The following is a 12,613-nucleotide window of genomic DNA, read 5'->3' on the forward strand; positions in this document are numbered from 1 at the left end:
AGCAGAATATTATAGAAAAAGTAAGCCATTCAAAAATATGAAATATTTTGGACTTGTATAATATCTTCCTCACCACTGAAGATTTTCCAATAAAACTGAAATGCCTCTGCTTAAATAAAATAAATGAACAAAAAGCTGTTCCTGACTGCATCAGGTGTAATGAGTTAGCATGCGTGTCGGACTGAACAGTAAGGAGTTTTGGGATATTTTTTTTCCTCAAGCCAAAAGGAGACAGGGGGAGGAGGAACAAGGAACACTGTCACAGCTGTGATTACAGTGGAAAAAACAAACATTCCCAAACTGGATTTAAACTAATGAAGCTGTGCATTACTCTCTCCAAGTACATGTCCACCTTACATTTCACAGCTCACGCTCAAAAATACTGCAGTAAAATGACCAGTGTTTCCAGACCTAGATCATTTAAAACTCCTTCAGGTAGGTCTTCCCTCTGGTCACCATTAAAGGACTGCAGTGGACACATAACTAGGGGAAGATAGAATAGATTTGTTTTCTAGGCAAAATAAACTACTCTATCATTTTAGGTCTATCTCTTAGATCAAGATAACAACTATTACTCCCACATTTCATTGCTGCAGACCTGATTTGGATGCAGTGGATAATGAAATAGAACAACTACCATGAAACAACGTAATCAAAAATCATGTTCTTTTTTCAGGAGGAGGCAAATAAAAAACCCATCACATTGGGCCTTACATTTATATCCTTTTATATGATTTAAAGTCAAGGTGATAGATGAAAAATGCCCAAAATTTATTTAGTTCCTATGTGACCAGATTCAGTCATACCTGAACAACGAAATCAAGTGGTTTTATATACACGTCTAGATAAGATTTAATTAAAGCCTTGCATGTAAAATTACACCATAAAATATATATTTGCTCCTTGCAACATCACAAATATATTTTTAAAGCATAATCTGATTTCTGTTTTACAGTGGTGTTAAATAGAAAAAAAATGGATTTCACTTCCAATTTCTAAGAGCAATCCTTAGAAAATTGTAAGAGGTTACGTCTAAGGTCATATGGACCTACAACAGTGGACTTCTTTATGGTCTGAAATAAGAGATCTCAGAATTGCAAGTATGAAATGTGATTTTGATAAGTACATCCACACAGCAAAATAAAAAAATTCCTAAAAAGTTTTCTGGAAGCCCCTTCCTGTTCATGTCCTGTATTGCTCTATATTTATAAATAATAAAAAAGGAGACTGATAACAGCAGTTTTATGTAAGCAAGCTTAGAAATCATGCTCAGATAAGTGCTTTTGACCTAAATCTTGTAGCACCTCGATCTGACATATAACCCCACAACTATGAAATTCTGTATGAGATTTAGCAGTTTGAAGCTGCCAACTGACCCAGTCATAAAGCAGCCAGAGATAAGGATTTAAGGTGCGATATGATACAATTAGACATCCACCTCCTATTTATTTCAGACCATTTCAGTATTTAACCTAGTTAAAAGTTGCAAGCTTTTTATTAAAATGTAAATGCTAGTGTGTCATATACCTATAGGCATTTAACAACAACAAGAAAAGACTCTTATAAATTAGATTTCTATGAATGAAAAGGGTAAACAGGAGATGCTTCTGCAAAACTCTTCTAGACGTGCAGAGATAAAGGATGCTTCTACCACACAAAATAATCAGATACTAAAATAGCTGTTCAGAAACAGCACACCTAAGGAGTGCTTTAATCAAACATTTAGGTTACCTGCCAAAAGGACCATGATCTCTTCAAAATGCAATGCGGATTAAAGTGTTATCTAACACAAGCAGAAAACTAACCTTGGAGTGGAAGTTCGAAATGTGTTCATCATAATTTTCATGTCTTTGGATAGAGAAACCAGCTTTTTCAGCTAGATTGCAAAACTGGTTTAAAGTATTCCCTCGGAGTGGAGCAAATACCATTGCTTTTCCCTGGAATGTTAAAAAGAGAATTTATACATTTTTAAAACTGGAAGGGGACCAGATATAACATACGTCTGACTAAGCTTTTAATATACTTAAGCTGGAAAAGTCAATTGTTCTCTTGGTAAAATACTAAATATGGTAATATAAATAATTGTTTAAAATACACAAGATTTCTGTGGTTAAACAAATGCAACCCAGAAAGTAATAAATAAATATTTTCTTTAGAAAACTGCCAACTGCCATACATCTGCTCCTTTTCATATAATGATAGTGCCTATGATTTACCAAAATAAAACACAGAAAAAACCTACCAAACACAGATTCAATGCAAAATCCATTTGATAGCTCATGACCGTGCAAAGGCTGTAAATAATTATTTTCCTTTCTCTCCCCCAAACAGAGAAGAGTACCTCCCATTTACTGCCAATGGAATTACAAGAGTGTAAAACAAGGCAAAATGGGAGGCAAATCAGACCCGATCATTAATATTTTAAACTACCTGAGCAGTGCAACCAAATTTAACCTTAGGCTGGTAAATTGAATTTAAAGCAGGACCTAATGTTCTTGCATAGTAATTCTGGATCTTTCAAGACAAACAGGCTATTTGTGATGCCCAGGCGATACATTACGGTCCATTACCTTATTTTTTGTTCATACTGCTATATTTAAGAAAACAGAAATTACTATAGCTTTAACTGATAGATTTTAGACACTGTCTGCAAAGCACTAGACCAAAACTTAACCTACTTGAGACAGTAACTCTTGAAAACTTATATGCACAATAATTCTAATTTGCTAAATACCGTGGAATGAATGCACATGGAATGAAAACTGGTTGAAGATCTGTAAACAAAATTTAATATCAGCCAACAGCATAGAACACCAACAGGAGCCACCAAGTTTACTGTGCATTTTTGTATTTTACTTCTATATTAACGAAAGCTGAGACTAATTTGTGAGGTGATGTAATCAAGTACATGCTTAGGGATCTGAAGAAATGATAAAATGATTAGATGCCATAGAAGGATATTTGGCTTGAGAAAATGCAATCGTGTACCACAGGAAAAAAAAATGATCAGCGGAGAGAATTTCAAATGGGAACCCTGGAAAGTTACAGTGCTGACAAAGACTCTTAATGAGGAAGACAGGGAAAAAAATCTGTTACAGCTCATACACACATATGCTGAGACAACGCACAGTGAGGCAGCAATAAAAACTACATCAGTATCTATGATACTAATGTGTACTTAAAAGACTGCAGCCATTAACACCACAGCACTGTATTTATTCTCACAATGCCTCTGTGAGACAGGGAAATACTGTTATCCTCATCTTTCTCACGGGAAAATAAAGCACAAAGGAGACTTAGGGCAATATCCAAAGCAACTCAGGTCTCTTCATTTGTGTAGCTGTAACTTGAATTCTGTGGCTAAATATGAGGTGCAAAGGGGTGTAGTTCCCACCAGGGCACTGGAACTCTTTATGTAAATGTTAGGTCTAAATATAGGCTCATCTCAGGATGAAAAACATTAAACACAGGAAATTCACAGTCAGCTCCCTCCAAACCTTGGCATGCTTTAATGTCACCAGACAGAAGTGGGCAGTCAAGGGAGCCTTCAGCTGAGGATTCTCTTCCAGCTGCCATCTTATGCTCCCCAGAAAGTTGATCTGCAGAAATCCTTCCTGGCACGAGAGGGATGAGACTCCTCTAGAGTCCCTCATCTTCATGGGCAGCTTCACAGAGAGGTCTCTGTTCTATAACAGGAAACCTGGCCCCCACCCACGGCTTACTGACCACACGGGTCATGGGAGGACTTCAGGACTGCCCAAACCTTGTGAAGGGAAGATGCAGGAAGCATCACACCCTACAGGGGCCTCTGATCCAGCAGCTTAGGGGAGGAAGCAATGCTCATACAACAGACCTGCCTCATACATTTCCATTTGGAGTCAGCAGTTGATGCAGTCACTCCTTCATTCCTTTGACTACTTCAAATTTAATTTGAAAGGGAAATGCAGTAAAATAGAATGCAAGATGGCATGAAACATCTCTCAAAACCAGAGTAAAAATCTTGAAATAAATTTGAAAAAGGGGAATGGCCTTCTGTGGAAATCACTACACAGTTACTTTTGGCCAGCTCCTTAGTTGGTGTAAAAACCCATTGATCTACTGAGTTTATTGTGCATCAAAAACACCTGAGGATCCTGTCCTCAATGATAAAATCCAAGAAATTATGATTAAGTTTAATACTACAATAATCTTCTCAAAACTGGTAGGTACTGTGACCAATTCCGGTCAATTATAATTTGAGTTTTAAGAACTTTCTTGTCAACTGCCTCATCTCTTTGATTTTGCTACCTGTTGTGAGGCTGTTGTGAGGTTTATTTGGGACTTTCAAACCATGATAACATATGCTTGAAGGCATCTCTGTTCACCATGCCCTTTCTGGACAAAAGAGGTCATTTAGGGTGTCTGTACCCCCAGTTTCCACCCCATGGAATAGTTTTATGAATTACTGTGATTTGTAAGGCCATGCCATAATCCATTCATACAATCATCCATAAAGTGGATTAGGCAAATGAGTTCAGACAAAAAATACAGTTCAGATAGTGGTCCAAAACTCTGCTACAGAAATTCCTGCATGGAGCAAGTTCCTTAAGCTGTCTTTGCTGTTAAGAAATAGGAACCATGGCCTAATATGCACAGCATATAAGTACAGGCAAATATGTGCAGAAACAAGCCAGGCTAGGAGGACAGGCATATCCCTTTACTCCATCTACATTTACAAAGGACTGTAGTTCACCTGCTCTGAAAAACCAAGGTATGTTCTGCATTTGAATTTGCTGTCTGGAGTTAAAAAGCAACTAAGTTAGGCCAGTATTTGTCTAAAGGTCAACAATTCTTAAATTGTCTCTACTGGGAACTTGAGCTTGGACACTATTTAAAATTCAGGATGCGTTATGGCTGGTGTTTTAAAGATCAAATTCTCTAGTTGGGCTTTTCAGCCCAGGTAAAGCACACATGTGTGGTGCATATAGAAATGTATGTGTGTTCTCATATTTTGGGGATTACTGACCACCAGAGCATGGTTAGCTGTGAGCAGGACACAAAGCAACTACCAGCTACTGCTCTGCTCCACCTAGAGGTTCTAGCCAGGTCCCAGTTACCACATCACCTCCTCTGCACTTCTCTTCCTGCCACTCAGCCCCCCAGAGTGTCCTTTTATGAAGCCAGTAGTGACCTATGGGGCTATCTGAAGAACCAGGTGTTGACATTGATCTGGGCCAAATATTCCAAATCTTTTTGTATTTTTTTTTAAACTGGCATCAGTTTTGTTTTCCAGATCTCCAAACTTACTACACCCTGACAACTGATGGGATATCCTGAAAGTCACAATACAACATTCTGGGTAGGACTTTCTTAACTTCCCCTTGCTTCCTCTGACAGAAATATCTGGGTAACCTTTTCCTCCGGGTGCCTACATTTCTCCTTTCTTCCTGGCAGCCTTGCCCTACAGCTCATTAAAATAATTCAGTCTTAAGTAACTTGCCTTAGGTCACTCAGGAAAGTCTATGATAGAACCAAGAATAGAAACCTGATCACTCTAAGCAAAGAATGGGATTACTTACATGGCTAAAGTGACTCAGTTTCTTAAGCCTTTGCACGCTTGGATCTGCTATTCCAAAAATCTCTTGTACAACATGTACAATACAATTTTAAAATAAAGTTCAGAGAATGCAATGCTACCATCAAGTACTTTGGTCTGAATAGAAATCTTACTGAAAGATTTGTATATTAAGCATGAAAGGTAAAATTCCAGTTTTACCTCACGTGTTTTCTCATATTCTCATTTTGCTATCTAGATTTAATTTATATATTTTTTAAATATACAGGATTATTTGGTTTTGGTTAATTTGCTTTTGTTTTGTTTTGTTTTTCCTGTAGGTGTCTCTGATCTAACAGCTTAGTAACTGAGATCATTAAATTTCCTCAGTGACACTCATGTAGAACACGTAAGCAATTTATGAAGAGCTTAATTTTGCTACGTTTTAAGGTATAGAACATGTAAACATGGGCCTACTTTATGAAAAACTAAAGTTTTAGGCTACAATATATGCATAAGGATTTTGCTCATTTTATATAAACAGAAATTAAAAGAAAGATATTTTTCTTAATAAATAAATACAGAATGACAAAGGTTACAATTGAAGGGATTACAAATGACAGAAGCCAACATAAAAACTTTCAATATCGTACTTTTACTTTAATATGAAGACATAACTATCAAAGGAAAATACTTGAGAAACGCTTTGATAAAAATAATCTCACGCTATCTTTGAAGCGGTTTCATTTATTTTACTACCCACTGTGTTCCTTATCAGAAGGCCAAGTATAAGGAGTTTCCTAGTTTATGATTAGGAAAGAATCTGATAGATTAGAAGACTCAATTGAAGTTGGACATAATAAGTATTAAAGTATTACATGACATTAATCCTGCCATTCCATTACTCTCTCAATCATTGTGCACAGACTAATTATTCTGAAGCCAGTGTTCAGGAGAAAATAGAAACATACTTACACTGGGTTGGAGTAATCTCTTTATTGCATCAACAAGGCTAGCTCTGTACTGGTCCAGAAACAGGCTGACATTGAGAAGAGAACAGAATCCAGATTAAAATGGGTTTTCAGTTCTAATGATACTAATGCAGATAAGTACAAGGCTAATTACATATGTTTACACAATGCTGTAAAAGAGGAATGGTGATCTACATTCCTGTCCAGTTCATGCACTTTTAAATATTAAGAATACATAAAACCAAATATAATCTAAAGCAAAGCTAAAATATCAGCATGAAACAGATTTTTATATAGCTGGAATTCACTGATCACATATACTAAGTATTAAAATGCTACCGTATCAGAATTCAGGATCACTATACAAAGTTAACACTTTATTTTTATTTTTTTTTTAAACAAGGAGAAAGTGGAGTTTTTAAAAGTATTTTCTATTGTATTTCAGGTGTTACAATTAGGGACTTTTTTTTTCCTTTTACCTTCACAGCTATGGAATTAATTTCTTATTACCTATCATGCATATTTGTTCTATTTATATGTCTGCCTCTATCTATCCCTATAGAGATTTATAAACCCTACCTCCACTCTCTCTCAAGCACTGTTCACACACAGTGACCCAGATCATACAGAGCTCTCCTCTCTCTCTCTCATGCTCAAAATCCTTCATCTCCAGCACGGGTCCCACAAGGATAGCAGAAGAGTCAATTTTCCCATGCAATGTTGCCAACATGCTCATCCCTCTTTTGGTGTGATTAACTCATGATTTGAGGGGATAATTCATTCTTCATGCCCCTCAGTACCTTAATGTATATACTAATAGTGGCAACCAGGGTGCCAATCACTCTTGACTAGATAGAATCATAGAATCATCATGGTTGGAAAGGACCTTCAAGATCATTGAGTCCAACTGTCAGTCCTACAACACCTGAACCACTAAATCAAATCAGGTATTTGTGGACATGTAGTTACTGTGGATAAAAGTGCATTTACAATGTTTAGTAAGCAACCATGGGTTAGACAGTGATGCCTTTCAGCCCTTACCACCATGGGCTGCATTTATATTGCCAATTCAGATAAGAGAGTCTATCAAGCAGGCCACAAATTATGTTATTCTTTCTTCACTATCTTTTCTGCTTTCTCTGTAATAAAACTGCTTCCCAGCCTGTGTCAAGCACAAGTTCCACACTACAAGGCATTTTTTCCTTTCTTTACGATTTTTTTCTGTACTCCCCTCTCCTTTATTCTGAAACACTTCTTTTTGAACAGATGTAGGTAATTTTTTTCCAGGGTTGAAATTTTAATAAATAACATATGATAATGCTGGAGAGAAAAAAGTAGTCTGCCAACCAAATGCCAGTCACCAAGAACAGAACATATGTGGACATTCAGGCAAGGATGCTCAACAGCTACCAGGAGTATACAGTATTATATATCACAGTGTGAAGCAGCTCTGTAAGAGCTATGAATTTTTGCTACTCAGGGAAAAAAAAAAAAAAAAAAAAAAGGCCAATCAGAAAACTTGCTGGTGACCAAATTTCACCAGTAGAAACTGGCAGAATATATGGTAGACTGTGTATCCATACCTCTCTTAAAACACTTCATACAGAAGTATGACCTTTTGAATTTCTTTTTAAGATATCAATGTACTAGCTTCCAATTTCTCTGTAGACTGCCTAGAAGAAAACTCAAACTTCAGCAACAGGCAGACAGCTGCCTCCTCTTCTTACTGGAAGAACCTTACTGAAAAAATGCTTCTTTAAATGTAGCTAATTGCAACAGCAGCTGATATCTCTAGTAACTCCCAGAACTTTTAATTACATTCACCCCAGGTAGGTCCTGTTGCAGATAGATGCCATGACACTACTTGACCAGGAACTTAGCCACCTGCCCAAGAGTCAAAATACAGCACATTCTTTTCCCCAAGAATCACTAAGAATAATTAATTTTCTTCAAGACGAAGCACTGAAAGCATGAAAACATTTAAGACTTGCTGAGATTTTGTGTAGACAGAAGTACATTCCAAATGAAAAATGCTCTTATAGTATTTTCATTTTTGAAAGCAGTGTACTGGAAACACAACTTTAAGGCAGCTTACCAGCGCTAAAAATCCTTTTTCATGGACCTGCATATCATTCTCTCTTTTTACAATGAGACAGGGGCACAACTGCTGCTACCAATCTTGTTCCTTCACAATGAGAGAACTACAGGCCTTTGTTCACCAGAAACTGAGTGTCTGAGAACTTAAAACGGTTACATGACCTGCCAAGAGATTAAGACAACTTCAATAATACCTTTTCTGTCCAACTCCCACTTGATAATTTGGTGGTATGGGAGGTAGATTCTTAGTCCTTTTAGCTTAGAAAACCCAGGTAACCTGGGACAGTTACCCCAGCTCTGCTCCCACATTGTTCTTGCCCTCCAAAAGGCCTGACCCTAGGAACAAGACCCACTGCAATTGAAAATAGTTTCCAATATTGTGATTTCCAGTCTGATGCTCCGTGAGGCATGTACTCAAACCAGAGGGAGCAGAGAAGGCTGAGAGCAATGTTAATGTGATGCAATGACTTCAGGACACATCTCTATCCTCCTTTGGAGTCAGACAACTCCTTGAAAGAGGAAAATCCCAAAGAAGCTGTTAGATAGTCTGTTCTGCAGACAGGGACATCACAGGATTTGGCCCAGCAAGGAGATTTAGCCACTCAGTTTCTCTTACCAGTCGAATTTGTACAACTAAATATTACCAAAGCACAGTGAAAACGTACCCTGGAGAATCCTTTAAAGCTCACAACTGCTCAGTGAAATAAAATAATGTATTGTTCTAAACCATTCTCACCCATTTCTCATGCCTCAGTTCAAATTTGGCTTAGCTCACCATTACTTTAATGGTAATGTCTCATGTTTATGTAGTAAGGACGCTGTGAAAGCAGTAGCTCAGGACAGGAATAGTAAGGCTTTCTCGGGTCAGCAAGGAACTTTCAGAGCACAGCAATTGAGAGGCAAGAACACAGTTTATGATTCAGCTTTTGTTTAGGCAGTGCTTTTAACCTGTGAAATCTGGAGGAACCGGTATGCAACCTTGTAACCTCTGTCTGCTTGCATTTTTAAAAATTACCATGAAAACCAAAATGAAAGTTTCTACCAAAACTGTAACATCAAGGCATACGAAAACACATAAGATAAAAAAACAAGTAGATTTTCAGTTTTCTTCATGCTAATATCCTTTTATCCTGTACCTTGCAACAAGGGGCATACACTTAAATCTTACGACTCTGATGTGAACTCATTTTTCTTTTTGCATACTTTGCAACTGATAAAAGGGTTTAGTTTACAGGTATACTTCAGCCATCATTACATTCATGTATAGTGCCTGGTGTATAGAGCCATTTATCTTTTTGTTTGCCTTCAACTACACGGATGACATAAACTGAAAAAACCCTTACTTCCATGTCGTCAGATTCCAATGCACTTGAAAGTATGTGCAGGAAATCAGGCTTAAAATGAATAAGAAATTTAAACTGAAGGAGGACAGAGATCTTACTGCATTCCTGCAAAAAGATTTTGTTACATTAAATGAAATACTAAGGGAGAAAAAATTTATGTATTTTAAGATATTTAAAAAATGTTTGTAGTTCATTTCTACATTGCTGGTGAATCTACAACTCCCTGTGACTTCAGCAAAAATTTCAGCAGTGAAAGTAACGTGGGATAACTCCCCTGGCCTCTGCTGTGGATATACTTGTGCCTGTGGCAAGCTTTGAGAATATAATCAGCCTAACTAAGAAAGGTTAGATATTATGCATTTCCAAAATAATACATGGATCTAGATCTTGCCCTGTCTCTACATTAAAATTATTTTTGAAAATTTATTTAACAAGCATGTGAAAGACAGTTTTTTCTCTTGGTTCAGTCCTACTGGCTTTGACTCCTTGGAATAAAAATCTCAGCAAGTGTTTTCTTAATAAAGAAAAGGATATACACTTCCTTTTAAATAAACAGAATACTGAGCCTCTCAAAAGCTTTGGAAGAGTCTTGGGTTTTGGTCCATCCATTCAGGCACATGCTATTTCTCCTTCTCTTATTCATACTCACAATTTCAGCACCTGCACAACTTTGTATCCAAGAAGTGTAGAACAAATGAAAGTCTAAAATTCTGGCAGCCTTCACCTGGCCTTAAAAATTCTTAGTCAAAAATACGAAGTGTGTGGATAAGCTTTAAAAATTCCACTATTTCAGTATTTTTTCCAGTGTATCCTTCTTCCACATGTAGCCCCACTAAGAGTTATTTTTTTCCTTATTTTTATCTCATAGTTGACATTTTACAAGTTATTTCAGAACTGCTGAACCATGAAACTATTTTTATTGTCAAAATCCTGAATGGTTAAATAATGACTAGCTTTCACAGTTTGCCTCTTATTTATTTTATAATCTAGTTGAGCTACTAAATTTAGCTGTTAACTAATAGACTGTCTATCCTGGGAAATAACTTATTTTCTACCCCTGCACATAAGTTTTATGAAAATCTGGCTGTAAATATATGAATATAAACATATCGCTGCTTGTTGTAATCATGAACATTTTTACTTGAACCTCCATGTGGATTTCGGATATATTTATGAATAGAGCTTGTTTTCATGTAAATGGGATCAAGCAGTACCACTGGTTAGCTATTCAGAAAATCAGACAATATCACCCTTGCTGGAAATACTTCAATAAAAACTTATCCATGTGCCTAATATTTGAACTCAGATTTTTTTTTGCTTCCTAGTTCTCTGTTCTAATCCCTGATTTTATTGACTGACAATGAGCTATATGATGGCATTAAACTAAATGCAATCTATTTATCTGTTTTTATCACTGCATACTTCAGGTTTCAGCTGAGGAGCTATAAGAAAAGAGATCTTTTTTTCCCTCTTCAATGGCAGACCAAAAATTCAGACAGCAAAAACCCTGCCAATAGTTCTCAAGTCAATTCTATATCTTGGTAGAGAAATACATGAAAATGAAAAGAAGATTTGAGTTTGATAAAGAATGGAACATTTTTTCCCCCAGCCTTTTCATGTACGAGAAAACCTAGTGTCCATAACTAAAAGAATTATTTCTAAAAGAAACAAACAATAAAGGGATTTTCATGCTTATTAAACTATAGATATGGGCATTTCCAGTAAGAAAATAGAGTCAATTTGTGAATAAAAAACATGTACTTTAAACTAACCTGCATGCTTCTATTTATTTTTTAGAAGCCTATAAATATTTATACACTTACCTGCATCTTAAGTGCTACAAAATATATGTACAAAATGCAGGGATTGCAAATACATTATGCATTTTACCTGTCATGTTTGATTCTTTGTTTCCTAAAGAAACTGCACTATTTCCAAACAGACTAGAAGGACTATTAGGCAAGAATATTACAGCAAAAAAAAAAACCAACTTCAGACTTAAATCTTGCTTCACTTTGCTGTGCTCCCAGCACAAATAGGATGACATGGTGTGAGTATCAAGAATACAAGAGATGGCACGGCCAGGTTGTTTTGATATTTGTGTGAAGAACAAATTTAACTCTAAATCTCTTGGCAAGACCTTGCTTCACCCACATAATCTGGAGAACATCCATATGTGAGCCTTGTCTAAGCCTCCGAGAAGACTGCTGCCCTCCTGCTCATGTCCGCCAGCACTCTGATCTGACTTTCATACTTAATCTGATCTAATCCTGTCCAGCATTAACTTCATCTGTGCAATGAAACCTGGAGTATCCATTCTAATATTTGGTGAGGAAGGCATTTACTAAATTACTCGCTGAAATCATATGGTGTTGTTTAGCTCCTTATTTTAATCAGATGATGCATCTCTGAGGTACATTATCAGTGATTAGTTAGAAACCCTCCTCTGTCCTTTTGGGGAACAAAGAACTTTTCTGAAATTAAATGCGAGGAGAAATGAAGCACTGTTGCATTCTGTCAGCAAACAGGTATTATAAAAAGGAAAAAAGATGACTAAACTCACTTTCCAGTGCTATACAAAACCAGTAACTTCTGAAATAAGAAGAGTTTACTTAAATAACAAAATATCGAAGAAAAAAAAGCTTTTATCAGAAGCCACTCTAAAAGAA

At 36.5% G+C, this 12,613-nt stretch overlaps 1 protein-coding gene and 1 long non-coding RNA gene across 3 annotated transcripts in view; one reads left to right on the forward strand and one right to left on the reverse strand.

The window, feature by feature from the left end:
• The window catches only part of LOC139794219 (uncharacterized), a 14,805-nt gene extending 3,090 nt beyond the window's left edge, over positions 1–11,715 (forward strand). The window contains exons 2-4 of the long non-coding RNA XR_011725028.1: positions 5,273–5,338; positions 5,875–5,942; positions 11,372–11,715. This is a non-coding gene — a long non-coding RNA (uncharacterized lncRNA). The remainder of the gene's footprint in view (positions 1–5,272; positions 5,339–5,874; positions 5,943–11,371) is intronic.
• CAMKMT (calmodulin-lysine N-methyltransferase) overlaps positions 1–12,613 on the reverse strand; it is a 211,460-nt gene that overhangs the window by 6,255 nt on the left and 192,592 nt on the right. For both annotated transcript variants that reach the window (XM_071739494.1, XM_071739495.1), the window contains 2 exons: positions 6,509–6,572; positions 1,806–1,937 (listed from right to left, as the gene is read on the reverse strand). In XM_071739494.1, the coding sequence (XP_071595595.1) occupies positions 1,806–1,937; positions 6,509–6,572 (196 nt within the window). The remainder of the gene's footprint in view (positions 1–1,805; positions 1,938–6,508; positions 6,573–12,613) is intronic.

Source organism: Heliangelus exortis, chromosome 3 (assembly GCF_036169615.1).
Source record: "Heliangelus exortis chromosome 3, bHelExo1.hap1, whole genome shotgun sequence".
Taxonomy (NCBI): domain Eukaryota; kingdom Metazoa; phylum Chordata; class Aves; order Apodiformes; family Trochilidae; genus Heliangelus; species Heliangelus exortis.